The sequence below is a fragment of the Corvus moneduloides genome, chromosome 21 (assembly GCF_009650955.1).
Source record: "Corvus moneduloides isolate bCorMon1 chromosome 21, bCorMon1.pri, whole genome shotgun sequence".
Classification (NCBI taxonomy): Eukaryota; Metazoa; Chordata; class Aves; order Passeriformes; family Corvidae; genus Corvus; species Corvus moneduloides.
In genome coordinates, this window is record NC_045496.1 from 11,065,001 (window position 1) to 11,079,759 (window position 14,759).

The 14,759-nt window shown below is 50.2% G+C and overlaps 1 protein-coding gene across 1 annotated transcript; it reads right to left on the bottom strand.

Annotated features, from left to right (window-relative positions):
- Positions 1–1,019: 1,019 nt before the first annotated feature.
- Positions 1,020–13,598, bottom strand: LOC116454426 (olfactory receptor 14J1-like). The gene is made up of 3 exons (XM_032131033.1): positions 13,373–13,598; positions 2,311–2,685; positions 1,020–1,788 (listed from the first exon to the last, which is right to left on the bottom strand). The coding sequence occupies exons 1-3, from the start codon at positions 13,500–13,502 to the stop codon at positions 1,247–1,249; spliced, it is 1,047 nt and encodes a 348-aa protein (XP_031986924.1). The 5' UTR covers positions 13,503–13,598; the 3' UTR covers positions 1,020–1,246.
- Positions 13,599–14,759: the final 1,161 nt, after the last annotated feature.

Here is a 14,759-nt window from a genome sequence, read left to right on the forward strand (position 1 = left end):
TAGATTTTGAAACTGGCACAGTGATCAATATGTCGTTAATTGCTTTTCCTCATCCCAGCACCCAGTGAAGGTTGCAGAGGGCTGATTCAGAAATGCTTTTGTATGTGTACATTCTCCCTTGAGCCCTGGGAAATGTCTCCCGCGAGTCTCGAAAGTCCAGGGACACTTGAGGATGAGAAAAGAAGAGTTTTAAGCACACTGGGTGAGTGGGGAGCACCTCTGAACACCATGACCCATCAGTTCACCTCTAGAAACATAAATGCCAAGAGTGAAGTTCCCAGAATTGAACTGATCTACAAATCCTTAAGAAACTAAGCTTAGGAAATCGGAAGTCATAGAGAACTTCACAAAGTTCACGGGGAAGCATCATAACCATGTGTAACAGAAGATTTAGCACCGATTAATGCAAAATAGCAGGTGAAGTCCTGGGTTCTAGTGGGGTCCTGGGTCTTTGCTACCAGAAGGATGCTAGAGCTTTGCAGGGAGGGTGGGGAAAGCAGCAAAAGCTGCAAGTACAAAAAACAACAAGCAGCAAGCCCCACTCATTGCATTCCTCTGTTCTGTAGTAACCTCGGAACACTGCCACGCAACTCCTCAAGCTGCAACAAGGGCAGACGATGGGCACTGGGAGCTGGGAGGTAAACTGACAAATTTGACGTGAAATAAGAGTTTGCTTGAGAGTTGGCACCATCGTGGGTGCTCAAGGGACTCTTCCGTGTGCTTCGAAGGATTGTGTTGCTGGGAAAGGAGTGGTGTCAGCCTGCAAGGATAGATTGCCATCCAAAGCAACAAGGAAAGATGTTCTTCTGGCTTGGCCTTTTGTGAGCTGTGCTATTTATAGCTTTTGACTCTGTGCGAATAACAAAGTTTTCAGGGTTTTTTTTCTGATGAACACTTACATTTCCAAAGGAGAATTTCTTCAGCCCATAACCAGTCTCAGTATTTTCGGTGCAGGCATTCGCCCAGGCTAAGATAGCAGGTTTTTTTCAAGAGATGTCCCTTATTTAACCCTTTCTGCTTCTGGGTTTTGTGAACACAGTGCCTTGATGCTAAGAGCTCTGCTGCTCATTTTTCTTGTCCTTACCACCAAAACAGTTCCTGAGGCTCCTCAGGAAGAGGAGCAGAGGAAGAGGTAAAAAAAAAGGCAGAGGTATCTGGTAGAGTTTCTAAAGACAGTTGTCCTCACCGGGGAGGGGAAACATGGGGAAGCAAAGGGAGGAGACTCGCCCTGCTCACCCCTTGGGTTTTACATGTTGCGTTGCTTCACGCTCTGCATTCGCAGGGCAGCTTCAAAGGAATACAGAACTGACAGGGCCAGAACCAGGGATGGGGACGAGATGGAGGGGGGCTTCAGGTAGGCAAAAAAGGCAGTGCTGAGAAACAGGGAGAGCACGGCCAGGTGAGGCAGGCATGTGGAAAAGGCTTTGTGCTGTCCCTGCTCAGAGGGGTTCCTTAGCACAGCCCTGAAGATCTGCACATAGGAGAAAACAATGAACACAAAACAGCCAAATACCAAACAGACACTGACAGCAATGAGCCCAAGTTCCCTGAGGTGGGAGTGAGAGCAGGAGAGTTTGAGGATGTGTGGGATTTCACAGAAGAACTGGCCCAGGGCATTGCCCTGGCACAGGAGCAGGGAAAATGTATTGGCTGTGTGCATGAGAGCGTAGAGAAAGGCACTGGCCCAGGCAGCTGCTGCCATGTGGGCACAAGCTCTGCTGCCCAGGAGGGTCCCGTAGTGCAGGGCTTTGCAGATGGACACGTAGTGGTCGTAGCACATTATTACAGCTGGTGAGGGGTCAGTAGCTCTGACCCAGGAAGAGGTGACCGGTCTGGAGAGATGGTCCCGAAACGAATCACCTTCCCGAGGCCCGGTGTCTTCCCTCAACTGCTGGCCAGGAGGGCCCTTGCAGAGACTGTCAGCTCTTTAGTGATTATCAGCTCGTGATTCCAGCTCAGCTCTGCAGGGCAGCCTCCAGGCCAGACCAGACCAGAGAGAGAGACGAGAGGCTCGTGTGGCTGGTTCTGCACGAGGAGCTTTATTGTTGGTCCCCTCCGGCGAAGGGGAAAGCCAGGGATGAGAGCTCTCCCCACAGGGGCAGAGGCCTTAGCTTTTATAGGGATACAGGGGATGGGTGAAGGCCAATGGGTTACAAAGGATCTGCATAGGGTCTCCTAAAGGATTGTGGGTCTGTCTTTTCTCACCGTGACCAAAGAAGTGATTGCCTTTCCAGGGAGTCCTGCTGGGCAATTAGGAAATCTCTTATCTCAGCAGAGATCCCTCCAGGGCAGGGGCTGGGCATACCCCACAGTACATGTCGGTGAGGAGACAATACTCTGCTCCAATGAAGAACATAAAGAAAAACACCTGAGCAGCACATGCTGAGTAGGAGACGTGCCTGGTGCCCCAGAGGGAATTGTGCATGGCCTTGGGGACAGTGGTGCAGATGGAGCCCAGGTCGGTGAGGGCCAGGTTGAGCAGGAAGAAGAACATGGGGCTGTGCAGGTGCTGGCCGCAGGCTCCGGTGCTGATGATGAGGCCGTTGCCCAGGAGGGCAGCCAGGGAGATGCCCAGGAAGAGGCAGAAGTGCAGGAGCTGCAGCTGCCGTGTGTCTGCCAATGGCAGCAGGAGGAAGTGGCTGATGGAGCTGCTGTTGGACATTTGCTGTGTCTGGCCATGGGGATCTGTAAAAAAATAATCATGGAATAGTTGGCTTTGCAGAGGACTTTAAATATCCCAGCACAACTTGGTGGCACTTTGTAGGTTACGGGCGGGTTCGGTCGGGACGGAGACGGTGACGGAGAGATCTCTATAGGCAGGTCTTGGGACACATGGGGTTTATTGTAAAAGGCGTGGGTATAGGGGCACTGCTCAGAGCTGCCAGACTGTGCTCTGAGCAGGCCCAAGAGAGCAAGAGAATAAATGGGTGAGAGAGAGAGAGAGAGTGTAAGAGCAAGAGTAAGAGCAAGAGTAGAAGTGGAAGTAGAAGTGAGGAAGGAATGGAATGGAAGTGTGGTAAGGAATCGAAGTGTCTGAAGTCCTGGTTACAATACAATAAATCATCTTCTGTACTGAATATTCTAATTGTCACTAACCAATCTAATACAAGATACAAATCCTATAGCATTTACATACAGCCTATAAGAGTTCTTATATTACCATAGAGTGTTACATCTTAACTTCTAAAAACTACTCTTTGGACCCCTTCTGCTGAGCTAGTAGGGTCTGCTCTGACCCTTGGACCTGTCTGCAAGCAGAGGGTATTGTTCCATCAAGAGGGGATTACCTTCGGTCAGCCATACCATTGTTTTCCAGTTGTTCAGTAACTAAGACTTGGTATTTCAAAAGTGGCTTTCATTTCGATGTTGCCTGTAGTTTTCATATTCCCAAAATCTTTTGTCAGGCAATCATATTTACAAGGCTTTCCTGTTTCATCTTCCCCAACAGCACTTTCCCCCCTTTCCGATGGACAATTAAGATATTAGACATAGTCCTACTCGTCATTTTTTGCACACACTGAAGTATACAAGGTACTGCTACTAAAACTATAATTATTACTACTAGAATAATCAAGCCTATTTTACAGAGTTCCCTTAGCCAAGGTGCAAAGCTCCAACCATCAAACAAACTGTCTAGCCAAGACGGGTTATCTGTTGTAATTTGGTTAGCTAAGTCCCTTAGGTTTTGTAACTGTTTGTGAATGGAAACAGAATGATCGGATAAGTTCATACAGCATAATCCTTCAAAATCTTCACAGCCATGCCCATGTGCTAATAAAAGATAATCAATGGCAGCTCTATTTTGTAAAGTGGCATGTCTGACTGCCTCTTCATCGGTTAACAAATCACTGATCATAGTAGAGGTGGCATTTACCTCCTTGCTGAGCCAACATCCCAACTTGTTTAACTGTTTTAATGCAATTGAGGAACTTAACTGAGGAAGAAAAATGCTCGCAACAATTGATTTTTCAGAGTTCCAAGGGTGAAAGTCACTATCACAGTCGCTCTCATACTGATGTCCCCAGGAAGATCTAATCTTTCTGTTTTTCTTTTTGATTACTTCTTTGACACTGGGAGCAATAATTGTAAGTTGTCCCAGAGCACAAGGGCCACCATCTATTTTTGAAGGTATACCTTGCCAGGCTCTGTCTCCACAGATGAGCCAAATTCCTCTAGGGAATTGAATAGGAAGTTTGTTAAAACGATCTGCATGAGGTTCGTCATATATAAGAAGCTTAGCTTGGTTGCACCAAGAAGTTACATTGCTATAAGCTGGGTGATATGGGGTAACGTTTAAATGAGGACCGTTTTCTCCTAGAAAGTGAAAGAAATAGCAGGTATCCATAGTTAACGAGCCTAGGATTTCTAGCTCTTGAAGGTCAGATTTATCAATTTTAGAATTATCAATATAAGTTTGGTGTTTGTGGCTGGTAGTTGGAGAAATGTGATCATTATCATATGGCCAATATTTATCAAAAGTAACATTACCAAAACCTTCTGGTAAAGGTATTCCAACTAAACAGGTTGAAAAAGGTTTGTCAGGGCTTGTGTCAGATAGACAGATGGTATCGGAGCCTGCAGATTTGGCTAAAGCAACCCAGACATTTGTCTTCGGTTGATTTACAGGTAAAGCTTCACTACAAAAACAAAAACATAAGAATAAAAGCAACATGCACGCGCGCAAATGAGAAAACTCCATAATTTTCTTGAGCTGTTTTTGGCAGATCACTTTCTTCTGGTGATTCTGCGCACTTCAGGTTTGGGTGCTTGCTTCCTGGCTTCCACTTGTGGGGCCACTGGCTGGTGTGGAGGCGTCGGCAGGCTTTGATGTGTGGTATGGCCTCACGTTTTTTGCTGGAACCCACTTGAGCTCTCCACCTGTGGAAACACACGCAAACCCCTTCCCCCATGTTATAAGATTGTATGGTCCTTCTATTTTTCCTGATTCTAGATTCTTAATTAAAACTGGGGGGTGCTCTTTCAGTTTTGCTTTTTTGTTGTTTAAGAAATGTCTGAAGATGGGGGGATCAGGCTCTTCTGCAGAGCTATTCAAAAAATTATAAACATACAAAGCCTTATTCAACCTCTTTTGAGGTGTATCCTGGGCTTCTCCCCCTTTCTGTTGATCTAAAATGCGTTTTAGAGTTTGATGTGTTCTTTCTATTATTCCTTGACTCGTGGGGGAGTAGGGAATGCCAAATGTATGGCGGACACCCCAGTCATTTAAGAATGCAGCTAATTCTTGTGAAACATACGAAGGACCGTTATCAGTTTTAATTTCTTGTGGGATACCCAAATAGGAAAAAGCTTGTGAAAAATGATGGCAAACATGCTTAGCTGTTTCTCCTGTATGCACAGAAGCGAAGACTGCATTTGAGAATGTATCGACAGAGACATGGATATTTTTAAGTTTTCCAAAAGAGGGGTACTTAGTGACATCTGTTTGCCATTTCTGTAAGCTCTCCAACCCCCGTGGGTTGGTGGCTCCTGAGGAGGGGATAGGTTGAACAAGCTGGCAGTTTGGGCATGCTCGTACAATATTTTGAGCTTGCTCTAGGGTAATATGAAAATCTCGTTTGATTGCCTGTGCATTTTGGTGAAAGAATGCATGACTTAATTTGGCTTGTTCAATAGTGTTAGGCAAGGTAGTTGCAGTAAACACCGAGGTAGGATTTTCGATGTCTGCTGCAATTTCTCCATCTGATGCTGCTGATGCCAATGCATCAGCTCGTGCATTTCCTTCTGCCATAAATCCTGGAAGACCAGAATGAGCTCTAATGTGGCAAACGAAATAAGGATTAGTTCTGTGTGATAAAATTTGGTAGAGACAGGTGAGCCAAAGACATAATTTGTCGTTGTTCACATCCTTTAAAACTGATCCTTCAATCCTCTTAATAATACCAGCAACATATGCTGAGTCAGTGATTAGGTTGAAAGGTTCTGGAAAGAGCTGAAAAGCTCTTACAACAGCCGCCAATTCAACAATTTGAGGAGAACCTTCAACTTTTTGAACATCTTGCTCCCAGACTTGAGTATCTTTATTTTGCCATATGACCACAGAATTGTGTGTTCGCCCTGACCCATCAGTGAAGATAGTGACCGCATCTAGAGGCTCTTCACTGATTAGGGGTTTTTCTTTGTAGCACAATTTAGCTTTGATTATTCCATGTGCTGGGTAATGAATAGAGCAAACGCCTGGAAAATCGAGCAAGGCATACATTAAGTCCTCTGATTTTTGCATTGCCCAATCGAAATAGGATTTAATCATGGGCAAATAAATAATTGCAAATTCACAACCTGCTATTGAAAGAAGCCTTGCTCTGCCTTTGATAATGATTTGAGACATCATTTCTAAAGGTGTGAGGATTGTCTTTGGCGACCTGTAAGGGAGAAAAACCCATTCAATTATCAACAGCGGTTCTATTTGAGAGGAATCCCATTGAAAAATGAGGCCGTATAGTCTCAACTTTTCTCCTAAAACTGCAAGGAAAAAGGGTTTGTTAGGAATACAGCGATGTGCCTGCCTGTTTTGCAGAGCATCAGTAATTTTTTCCAGGGCCTTGCAAGCTTCAGGAGTGAGAGATTTAGGGGATCTAATGTCACTGTCTCCTCTCAATAAATCGAAGAGTGGAGCAAGTTCATCATTAGTGATTCCTAGCACAGGCCTGACCCAATTGATTTCTCCTAAGAGCCGATGCAAGTCCTGCAAGGTACAAACATCAGTTGGAATTTGTATTTTTTGAGGTGTAATAGACTGTTCTGTTAGTTTCCATCCTAGATATTTCCAGGGAGCAGTCTCTTGTATTTTTGATTCAGAGATCACCAGTCCAGCCTTTCTGATTTCAGCAACAACACTGTTACGAGTTTCTTCCATTTGTTTTTGTGTTGGCGCTGCGATGAGCAAATCATCCATGTAGTGGAGAATAACTGATTGAGGGAATTGCTCACGGACTGGGGACAAAGTACGGGCTACAAAATGTTGGCAAATAGTCGGTGAGTTCTTCATGCCTTGAGGCAAGACTAGCCAATGATACCTTTGAAGCGGCTCTTGCAGGTTTGTACTTGGAACGGAAAAGGCAAAACGAGGAGCATCGTCTGGATGCAGTGGGATGTTGAAGAAACAGTCTTTTAGATCGATAATTACAAGCGGCCAATTTCTTGAGATCATGGAAAGGTTGGGCAGGCCAGGTTGGAGAGGCCCCATGTCTTCAATTACTGCATTGATTTTTCTGAGATCATGTAACAATCGCCACGTGTCAGAAGTTTTCTTATGGATTACAAACACAGGTGAGTTCCAGGGACTGTTAGTGGGTTTAATGTGGCCTTTTTGCAGTTGTTCAGCCACTAGTTTTTTGAGGGCACTCAGCTTATGATCTGGCAGGGACCACTGGTCGACCCAGAGAGGGGTGTCAGTTTTCCAGGTCAGTTTTAAAGTACTGAGTGCTTTAGTGGCCCCTATGAAAAATCCAGTTCAATTTTGGCTCCCCATTCAGAGAGCAAATCTCTTCCCCACACTGTGATGGGTTTTTGCACTACATAGGGACGGATCAATGCCTTTTTCCCTTGTGGTCCTGTAATACTGATGACAGATTCGCTCCGCAGGCATGGAGTGACACCTCCAATGCCTGTGAGAGCGCCTGGAGGGGTTATTAATTTCCAATCTGTCGGCCAATGATAATAAGAGATAACAGAAACATCTGCCCCCGTATCAATCATCCCCTTGATGTTGACTTGAATCCCACCATTTGACAATTCACAAGTTAGCATTGGTCGTTGTTGACTTATGTGTTGAACCCATAGAACCTCAGGACTTTCAGGAGCGACTGAGAAACGGCGCGGTGGTATTTGTTCCGCAGTTCCCATGGGCAGTGCTATGGCAATAGCTATAGGGGTTCTAGGTGGGATATACAATGGGGGGTGGCAGGCATTTGCTAGCACTAGCAGTTCTTCATTGCAGCTAGCAGATATTACGCAAGGCAAAACTAGCAGTCCCAGGATGTTATTTCTCTCTTTACCAACAACCAAAAAGTCTTGTCTAGTTTGTGAAGTCCCTGTAATTCTTGTTGAAATATAGTCATAACCATTATCCTTTAAAAGGGTTGTTGGCTTGGAGGTTGCCAAAGTGCACTGGAACCCTGGGGGTAGCAGGCCTGGGTCATTACTTGGGATTGTGCTGATGGTGAAGCGAAGTGGTTCTGAGTCGGGGTATTCATAAATTTTACCTTGGGTGTTTGGGGTGCCACTACTTGTTTCGTCACGCGATGGCATTGCGCGCTCGTATTGGAGTTTTTTGGACTGTGTTTTCCACTTGTATCTTGTCTGGATCGACACTGCCAGGCAAAATGCTTTCCCTTCTTGCAGATAGGGCAGTGATCTTGTGCTTGTGCGCCCTTTTTGAGTTCTGGGCAGTTCTTCATGATATGGCCGGGTTTTTTACAGAAATAGCAAGGTCCTGAAGTTACAGCAGCTTGCATAACAGTCATGGTGTTGCTTTGTTGCTGGAGGTTTAGATGCAAGGCAGCCAGGATTTCAGTAAGTTTTTGGTCTCGTGCTTCTGCTTGTGCTGCCTGTGCAGCTGTTTGTACTGTTTGAGCTGTCAGAGCCCTCTCAATTTTTTCTCCTAGAGCTTTTCCAAGTTCATTTGCTTGTATAGTTGCCACCTGCTGTGGACCTCCTATTTTGTTACAGGCATCAATCATCTCAGGCACTGTGGGTCTTTCTTTTCCCAAAGTTTTGATAACTTTTTTACATTCCGCATTGGCATTATTTTCAATAATGTCCCGTATCATTATTGGGCGAGCTATGTCGTCGTTGCATTGCCGTTCTGCTGCTTGGATGACCCGGTCCACAAATGTGGTGAATGGTTCAGACAACTCTTGGCTAATGAGATTATAGGCTTTCTCAAAACTTCCTGCAGGCTGAATTTGCAAGAAGGCTTTGTGAGCCATCTTTTTGATGTCATCTAATGCTGTTTTGGGTAAATTTATTTGATTGTCATTTTGATCATCAGGATGGTCACCAGTCAGCTTAGATATGACAAGGGTACGAAGGTCTGCGTCAGTACTTTGTTTATAAGTGGCTAGTACCCCTGCAAGCAGTCTCTTCCATTTGAGTTCCCATAGCATATATTGTGAGTCTGTGAGAATTATACTAGCAAGATTTTTACAGTCATTTGGTATAAGTGTATGTCCTTCTAGGGTACTTTTCAGCAGTTGTTTGAAGTATGGAGAGCAGATAACACTGTCCTTTATTGCTTTCCGCAACTCTTTAATCTCATGGTGTGGGATAGCTTGCCATGTTCTAGGACCACCAGCTTGCTGGCTGAATAGTACAGGCATAGCTAAAGGATTTAGATTTTCCTCTTTGCAAATTTGGCGTCTGACTTCATGCCAGTCTGTAAGTTGAAAATTATTGAAACATTTTTGGGGGTTTTCTACTTTTGGGATTAATGCAGGCGAATCTTCAGGGTTTAGTGTCTGAGTTGAGAAGTCTGTCCCAAACACTGGGGGGACACCAGAGCTGTTTGGGAACAGACTTAGTTCTTTTTCGGAATTGTTCTGTATTGGGATTAAGGGGTTGGCATTTGCAGGGGCAGAATAGTTCTCAGTCTGTCCTGTATTTATAAAAGCAGGTGTCGGAGTCGCGGGAAGATGCGCGGCTGGTCCCGGGAGCGGTGCTGTGGTTGGAAGAGTTTGAGCGGATTGATACCGGTGATCTGGGAGTTGCAGCGATTGCGCATGCGTGTGTTGCAGCGATTGCGCATGCGTGGGTTGCGTCATCAGGTCTGCGCGGCAGGCTGTAATGGCAGCAGTTCGTGTGGCGGATGGTTCGGGCAGAGCGGGAGATGGCAGGACTGCAGAACCAGGGGCTGGGGCTGCGGCCGCGGGAGGCAGGAGGGCTGGTGGCTGGATCGCGGCGTGCTGCTGCTGGGAGCTTGTAGGCTGGGCTGGGGTGGGTGGTGGTGCCGCGGGCAGAAACGGCGCTGGTGGGGCGGCAGTGCCGGGAGATGGAGCTGGAGCAGCGGCAGGCACGGGGGAGACTGCAGACATCCGTGCAGGCAGCGCGGCACCGGCATCAAGTGGCTCGCGGAGCTGGGGCGCTCCCAGCGCAAGCGATGGTGTGCCGGGATCGGGGAACTGCACAGAAACGGCAGCAGGGACGGGAGTAGACACAGGCGGCTGCTGTGCCGCGGGGCCTGGGGACCGCTCGGGGCGTGCTGTGTGCGCTTGAACGGCAGGGTGGGGGGGTAGGGTTTCTGCGGTAACGTGCACAGGGGGTGCTGGAGACAGCAGCGCGGCCGTGGCCAGCGCTGTCGGCACCGGTGGTTCGGGAACGGCAGGGGACTGTGAAGACGCAGCAGCGGCGGACGCGGATGGAACAATGGCTACCATCGGCGCCGTGTCCGGGGGGGGACCTGGGGGGCTGGAAGAAGGGTCGCGACTTGGCTTTGGGGGGGGCCGGCTATAATGGCAGCCATGGCCATAACCGGCGCGGCTGGGGGAGGGGTAACACCCTTAGGTAGCAGGGGGGTAGGCGCCGGCCCCGCAGGGGTACCGCCGGGGGGCGGGGCCATCATGATGTCAGCAGCGGGGGGTGGGGTAAGAATGACGGTAGCGGGGGGGGTGGAGTCGCGATGACGGAAGCGGGGGGGGGCACGGGGGGCAGGGGCAAGGGGCGGGGCCGCGGAGACGCTGGGACGGAAGGTGGGGACCGCGGGGGATGGGGTAGTGGGGACGAGCGGGATGGCGGGGGCGGGGATGGCGGGAGGGGCCGTAGGGTCCGGTGGGGTGGCTGGGACCGGGGTAACGGGTGTGGGGGCCGCGAGCGCGGGGGGCGGGGCGGCGCGAGTCAGGCGGACCGCGGGTACCGGAGCCGCGGGGTCGGGCGGAGGGGCAGGGGCCGTGCTCCGCTGCGGGCTCGTGGCGGCAAGGGGCGGACTCGCAGCAGGAGCCGGGCTCGGCGCGGCAAGGGGCGGACTCGCAGCAGGAGCCGGGCTCGGCGGGGTGACTGCTGCGGGCGGCGCCGTCGCAGCAAACAGCTCTACCAGCGCTCTGCAAGCTGGGAGCAGCTGTGCGGCTGCCATATCCCGGTAGGAGATATTATTAAAGAGCTTAACCCCAACTGTGTCCCAAAAGTCTCTTGTAAAGACGGCTGAACGGTCAGCATTTGGGAAATTAAGTCGGGTCCATTCTAAAAGATTTTTTAGCTCCTGTTTAGGCAACTGACTTGGACCAGAACTTATAAGTAAATGCTTAAGTTGCTTATAGAGATCTCTGTCATGGGCAGAGTGGGTTTGTCCCATTTTTTAGACCAGTATGATACTCACTTAGATGATGTCGCAGGAGCAGCGTCCTTACTCATATGACTGTCGTGCGGGGCTGGCAGGCACTCCACTCAGCAGTCAGGACGCCGCTTTTTGGTCCTTTCCCAGAGCTCCGATTTCAGGCGTTGCTTGGCAACGGCTTTCCGTGCTCAGGACCTCAGGGGTGGGTCCGCACTGAGCTCCAGTGCAGGCGGTGCTCAGCACTACTCGCCTGTGCTCAGGGCGTGCGGCAGATTTCCCTCCGCAGAGCTCCAGTCAGCACTGCTTAGCAGCGTGTCCGTGCTCGAGGAGTGATACGGCAGACCTCCTCAAAGAGCTCCAGGGAGCCGCTGCGCAGCAGTGGCCGCCCGTGCTCGAGGACTGCCAGGCAATTCCCTCCAAGAGCTCCAGGTAATCCCCGTGCTCGAAGGCTGCCTCCGCAGAATTATAGAGCTGCAGCTAGTACGATGCGCAGCATCGGTATGCCGTGCTCACAACACGTTCTAGGTGGCTATAACTGGTCTTTTAGTTACCGTCCATGGAGAAGAGTCCCACAGATGGAGAAAGCTGAACCGGGCGTTCAATCACGCTGTGCGCCAGGCTGCAGGTGCTGGGTGTGGGTTCGGCAATCACGGTGGGCGCCAGACTGTAGGTTTCGGGCGGGTTCGGTCGGGACGGAGACGGTGACGGAGAGATCTCTATAGGCAGGTCTTGGGACACATGGGGTTTATTGTAAAAGGCGTGGGTATAGGGGCACTGCTCAGAGCTGCCAGACTGTGCTCTGAGCAGGCCCAAGAGAGCAAGAGAATAAATGGGTGAGAGAGAGAGAGAGAGTGTAAGAGCAAGAGTAAGAGCAAGAGTAGAAGTGGAAGTAGAAGTGAGGAAGGAATGGAATGGAAGTGTGGTAAGGAATCGAAGTGTCTGAAGTCCTGGTTACAATACAATAAATCATCTTCTGTACTGAATATTCTAATTGTCACTAACCAATCTAATACAAGATACAAATCCTATAGCATTTACATACAGCCTATAAGAGTTCTTATATTACCATAGAGTGTTACATCTTAACTTCTAAAAACTACTCTTTGGACCCCTTCTGCTGAGCTAGTAGGGTCTGCTCTGACCCTTGGACCTGTCTGCAAGCAGAGGGTATTGTTCCATCAAGAGGGGATTACCTTCGGTCAGCCATACCATTGTTTTCCAGTTGTTCAGTAACTAAGACTTGGTATTTCAAAAGTGGCTTTCATTTCGATGTTGCCTGTAGTTTTCATATTCCCAAAATCTTTTGTCAGGCAATCATATTTACAAGGCTTTCCTGTTTCATCTTCCCCAACAGCACTTTCCCCCCACTGCCTGCCCAGGGCTCTGCTGCCTGGGGCTGTCCCTGCCAGCAGCTGCTCCCTGTGCCCAGGCCTGGGCCCTGCCACTGCTGCCAGAGCCCAGCCCGGCCCTGGGGGCTCAGCTCTGCCCTGCAGATCCCTCCCAGCCCAGGCCACTGCCCAGGGGCAGCTCTGGCTCTGCAGGCTCTGATGGCAAGGTCAGAGCACCCCTGAGGAGGCTGGAAAAGTGACGCTGATTCTGCAAGGGACCCTGTGCTGATTTCTGTCACTGCCCGGTTTCTTCAGATCTCAGAGAAAATTTTTTTTATTTTTCTCAGCTTGAACTGAGAGATGAATATCCATGTGCAATTTCCCTTCCAGGCAACCCAGAGCAGTAGATTAAAAAAATCAGGGTTCTTCCCTTTTATGCATTCCCTGCCTTGCTGTGCTCCCTGTATAATATACTAGGGAATATCCTGGAGTTAAATGTCCTGCTGGGAGCAGTCCTGAGCAATGCAGCATCCCCACCACACAAGAAGAACACTTCCAAGCCTGGCCAGCTGTCTCCTTCCACCCAGACCTTGTCCCCCAGCACTGAGAGCAGCTCCTCGGGCCGGCTGAGAGCTGCCCCTGGCAGGCAGCAGAGTCCCTGCCCCAGCTCAGCGCCCTGGGCTGCAGGACCCTGCTCTGCAGGACAGCCCTGGGCACCCCTGGCTGCTCTAGCCAGGAGATAATCAGAGAATGGACTTACAGAATCTGTAGGCATTGGGATGTTGCAGCTTGAGGAGATCACTGCAGGAGCTGCAGCTGCCTTGTCCTGCAGCCAGAGGCTTCCTGTGCCAGGGGCTGGCCATGATTCTCCCACAGTCACTTCTCAGCATCTTCCCAGCCCTGACTGACTGAAGCTCTCTGTGCCTCTGTGCTGTGCCCGGGCTGGCTGCAGGCAGTGCCCCAGCCCTGCTGGGCTGTGCCCAGGAGCTGCTCCTGGCCACAGCTGTCTCTCTGCAGCACTGCCGCTTACCAGGAGCTGCCTCTGTGCCAGGAGCCCGGCCCAGCTCAGCAGCACAGACACAGCACAAGGACTGTAATGACCCTCTCGGGGCTCTGGTGCTGAGGCCCTGAGAGGGAGTGAAAGAAACCTCTCAGGAATTCAAAGTCAGAATCAAACTCCAAAGTTTCTTGAAGTTTTAATGGGTCCCACTGAGGGACAGGACTGAGAAAGTGTCCCCAGGTTCCAGTCAGAGCAGAACACTGGAGGCAGTGATGATGGTGGGGGACGAGCAAGGGAAAGGTGTCTCTGATGCTGAGCAAACCTGGATGTGTTTCAGGAATGCAAAGGGCCAAGGCCTGAGCCCCAGCCCCTGGCAAGGCAGATCCTGTCCCTCCCTCAGTGCTCAGGGCTCTTCCCGGGGCACTGGGATGGGGGGATGTGCAGTGCCCAGGGCAGCACCATGGGGCGGCCCCTGCCAGGCTGCTGGGCAGGGACAAGGAGGCACTGAGGCCCCAGGGCTGCAGGGGTCACTTGTCCCCTCCTGGCCTCAGGGCCAGGGCCAGCAGCCATGGCCAAAATGCTGCACAAGTTGGCTCTGTCAGGGCCTTGCAGCTGCTGCCCATCCCTCTGCCCTCTGCAGCCCAGGCTGTCCCACGCTGTCCCTGCCCTGCGCCTCTGTCCCTGCAGGCTGTCCTCATCCCCCCGGCTGCCCCACCTGGCTGGCCCCTTCCTTTGCTGGCAGCTCTGCATCCTGCCTGCCTCTGCCTGGGCACACAAAGCCTTGGGCTGCTCCAGACTCCTTCTGGGGGACGTGTTGCACCCCAGCCCTGCCCTGGGACAGAAATTCCTTTCTCTTCCTTATGTCTAGTCTGGACCTCCCCAGCTGTCCTTGGCATTAATTCTTTCTTTCTCCAGCTGTTCTCTACTATGTCAAAAGGATCCACCATCTCTGAAACTGCCCTTCAGTCCCTCCCTTGGCTCTCCTTTGCTGTCCTCAGTCTCCACTCCACTGAGCACAGAACTCCTTTGTCCCTATACAGTGGTCATGGGCTTGAGGCCATGGGCGCCTGGACAAGGACGGTTCTTTTCTCTAGGAAGGAAATTGCAGAACCCCAGTGTTTTGAAGGCAGATGAGAGGCAGTCACCA

Coding starts and splice junctions, on each gene's coding strand:
- LOC116454426 (XM_032131033.1), bottom strand. CDS start 13,502: ATGCTGAGAAGTGACTGTGGGAGAATCATGGCCAGCCCCTGGCACAGG. Junction 2,686..13,372: donor TCCCAATGCCTACAGATTCT/GTAAGTCCATTC, acceptor ATTTTTTTACAG/ATCCCCATGGCCAGACACAG. Junction 1,789..2,310: donor TCTCCTCACCGACATGTACT/GTGGGGTATGCC, acceptor ACCCCTCACCAG/CTGTAATAATGTGCTACGAC.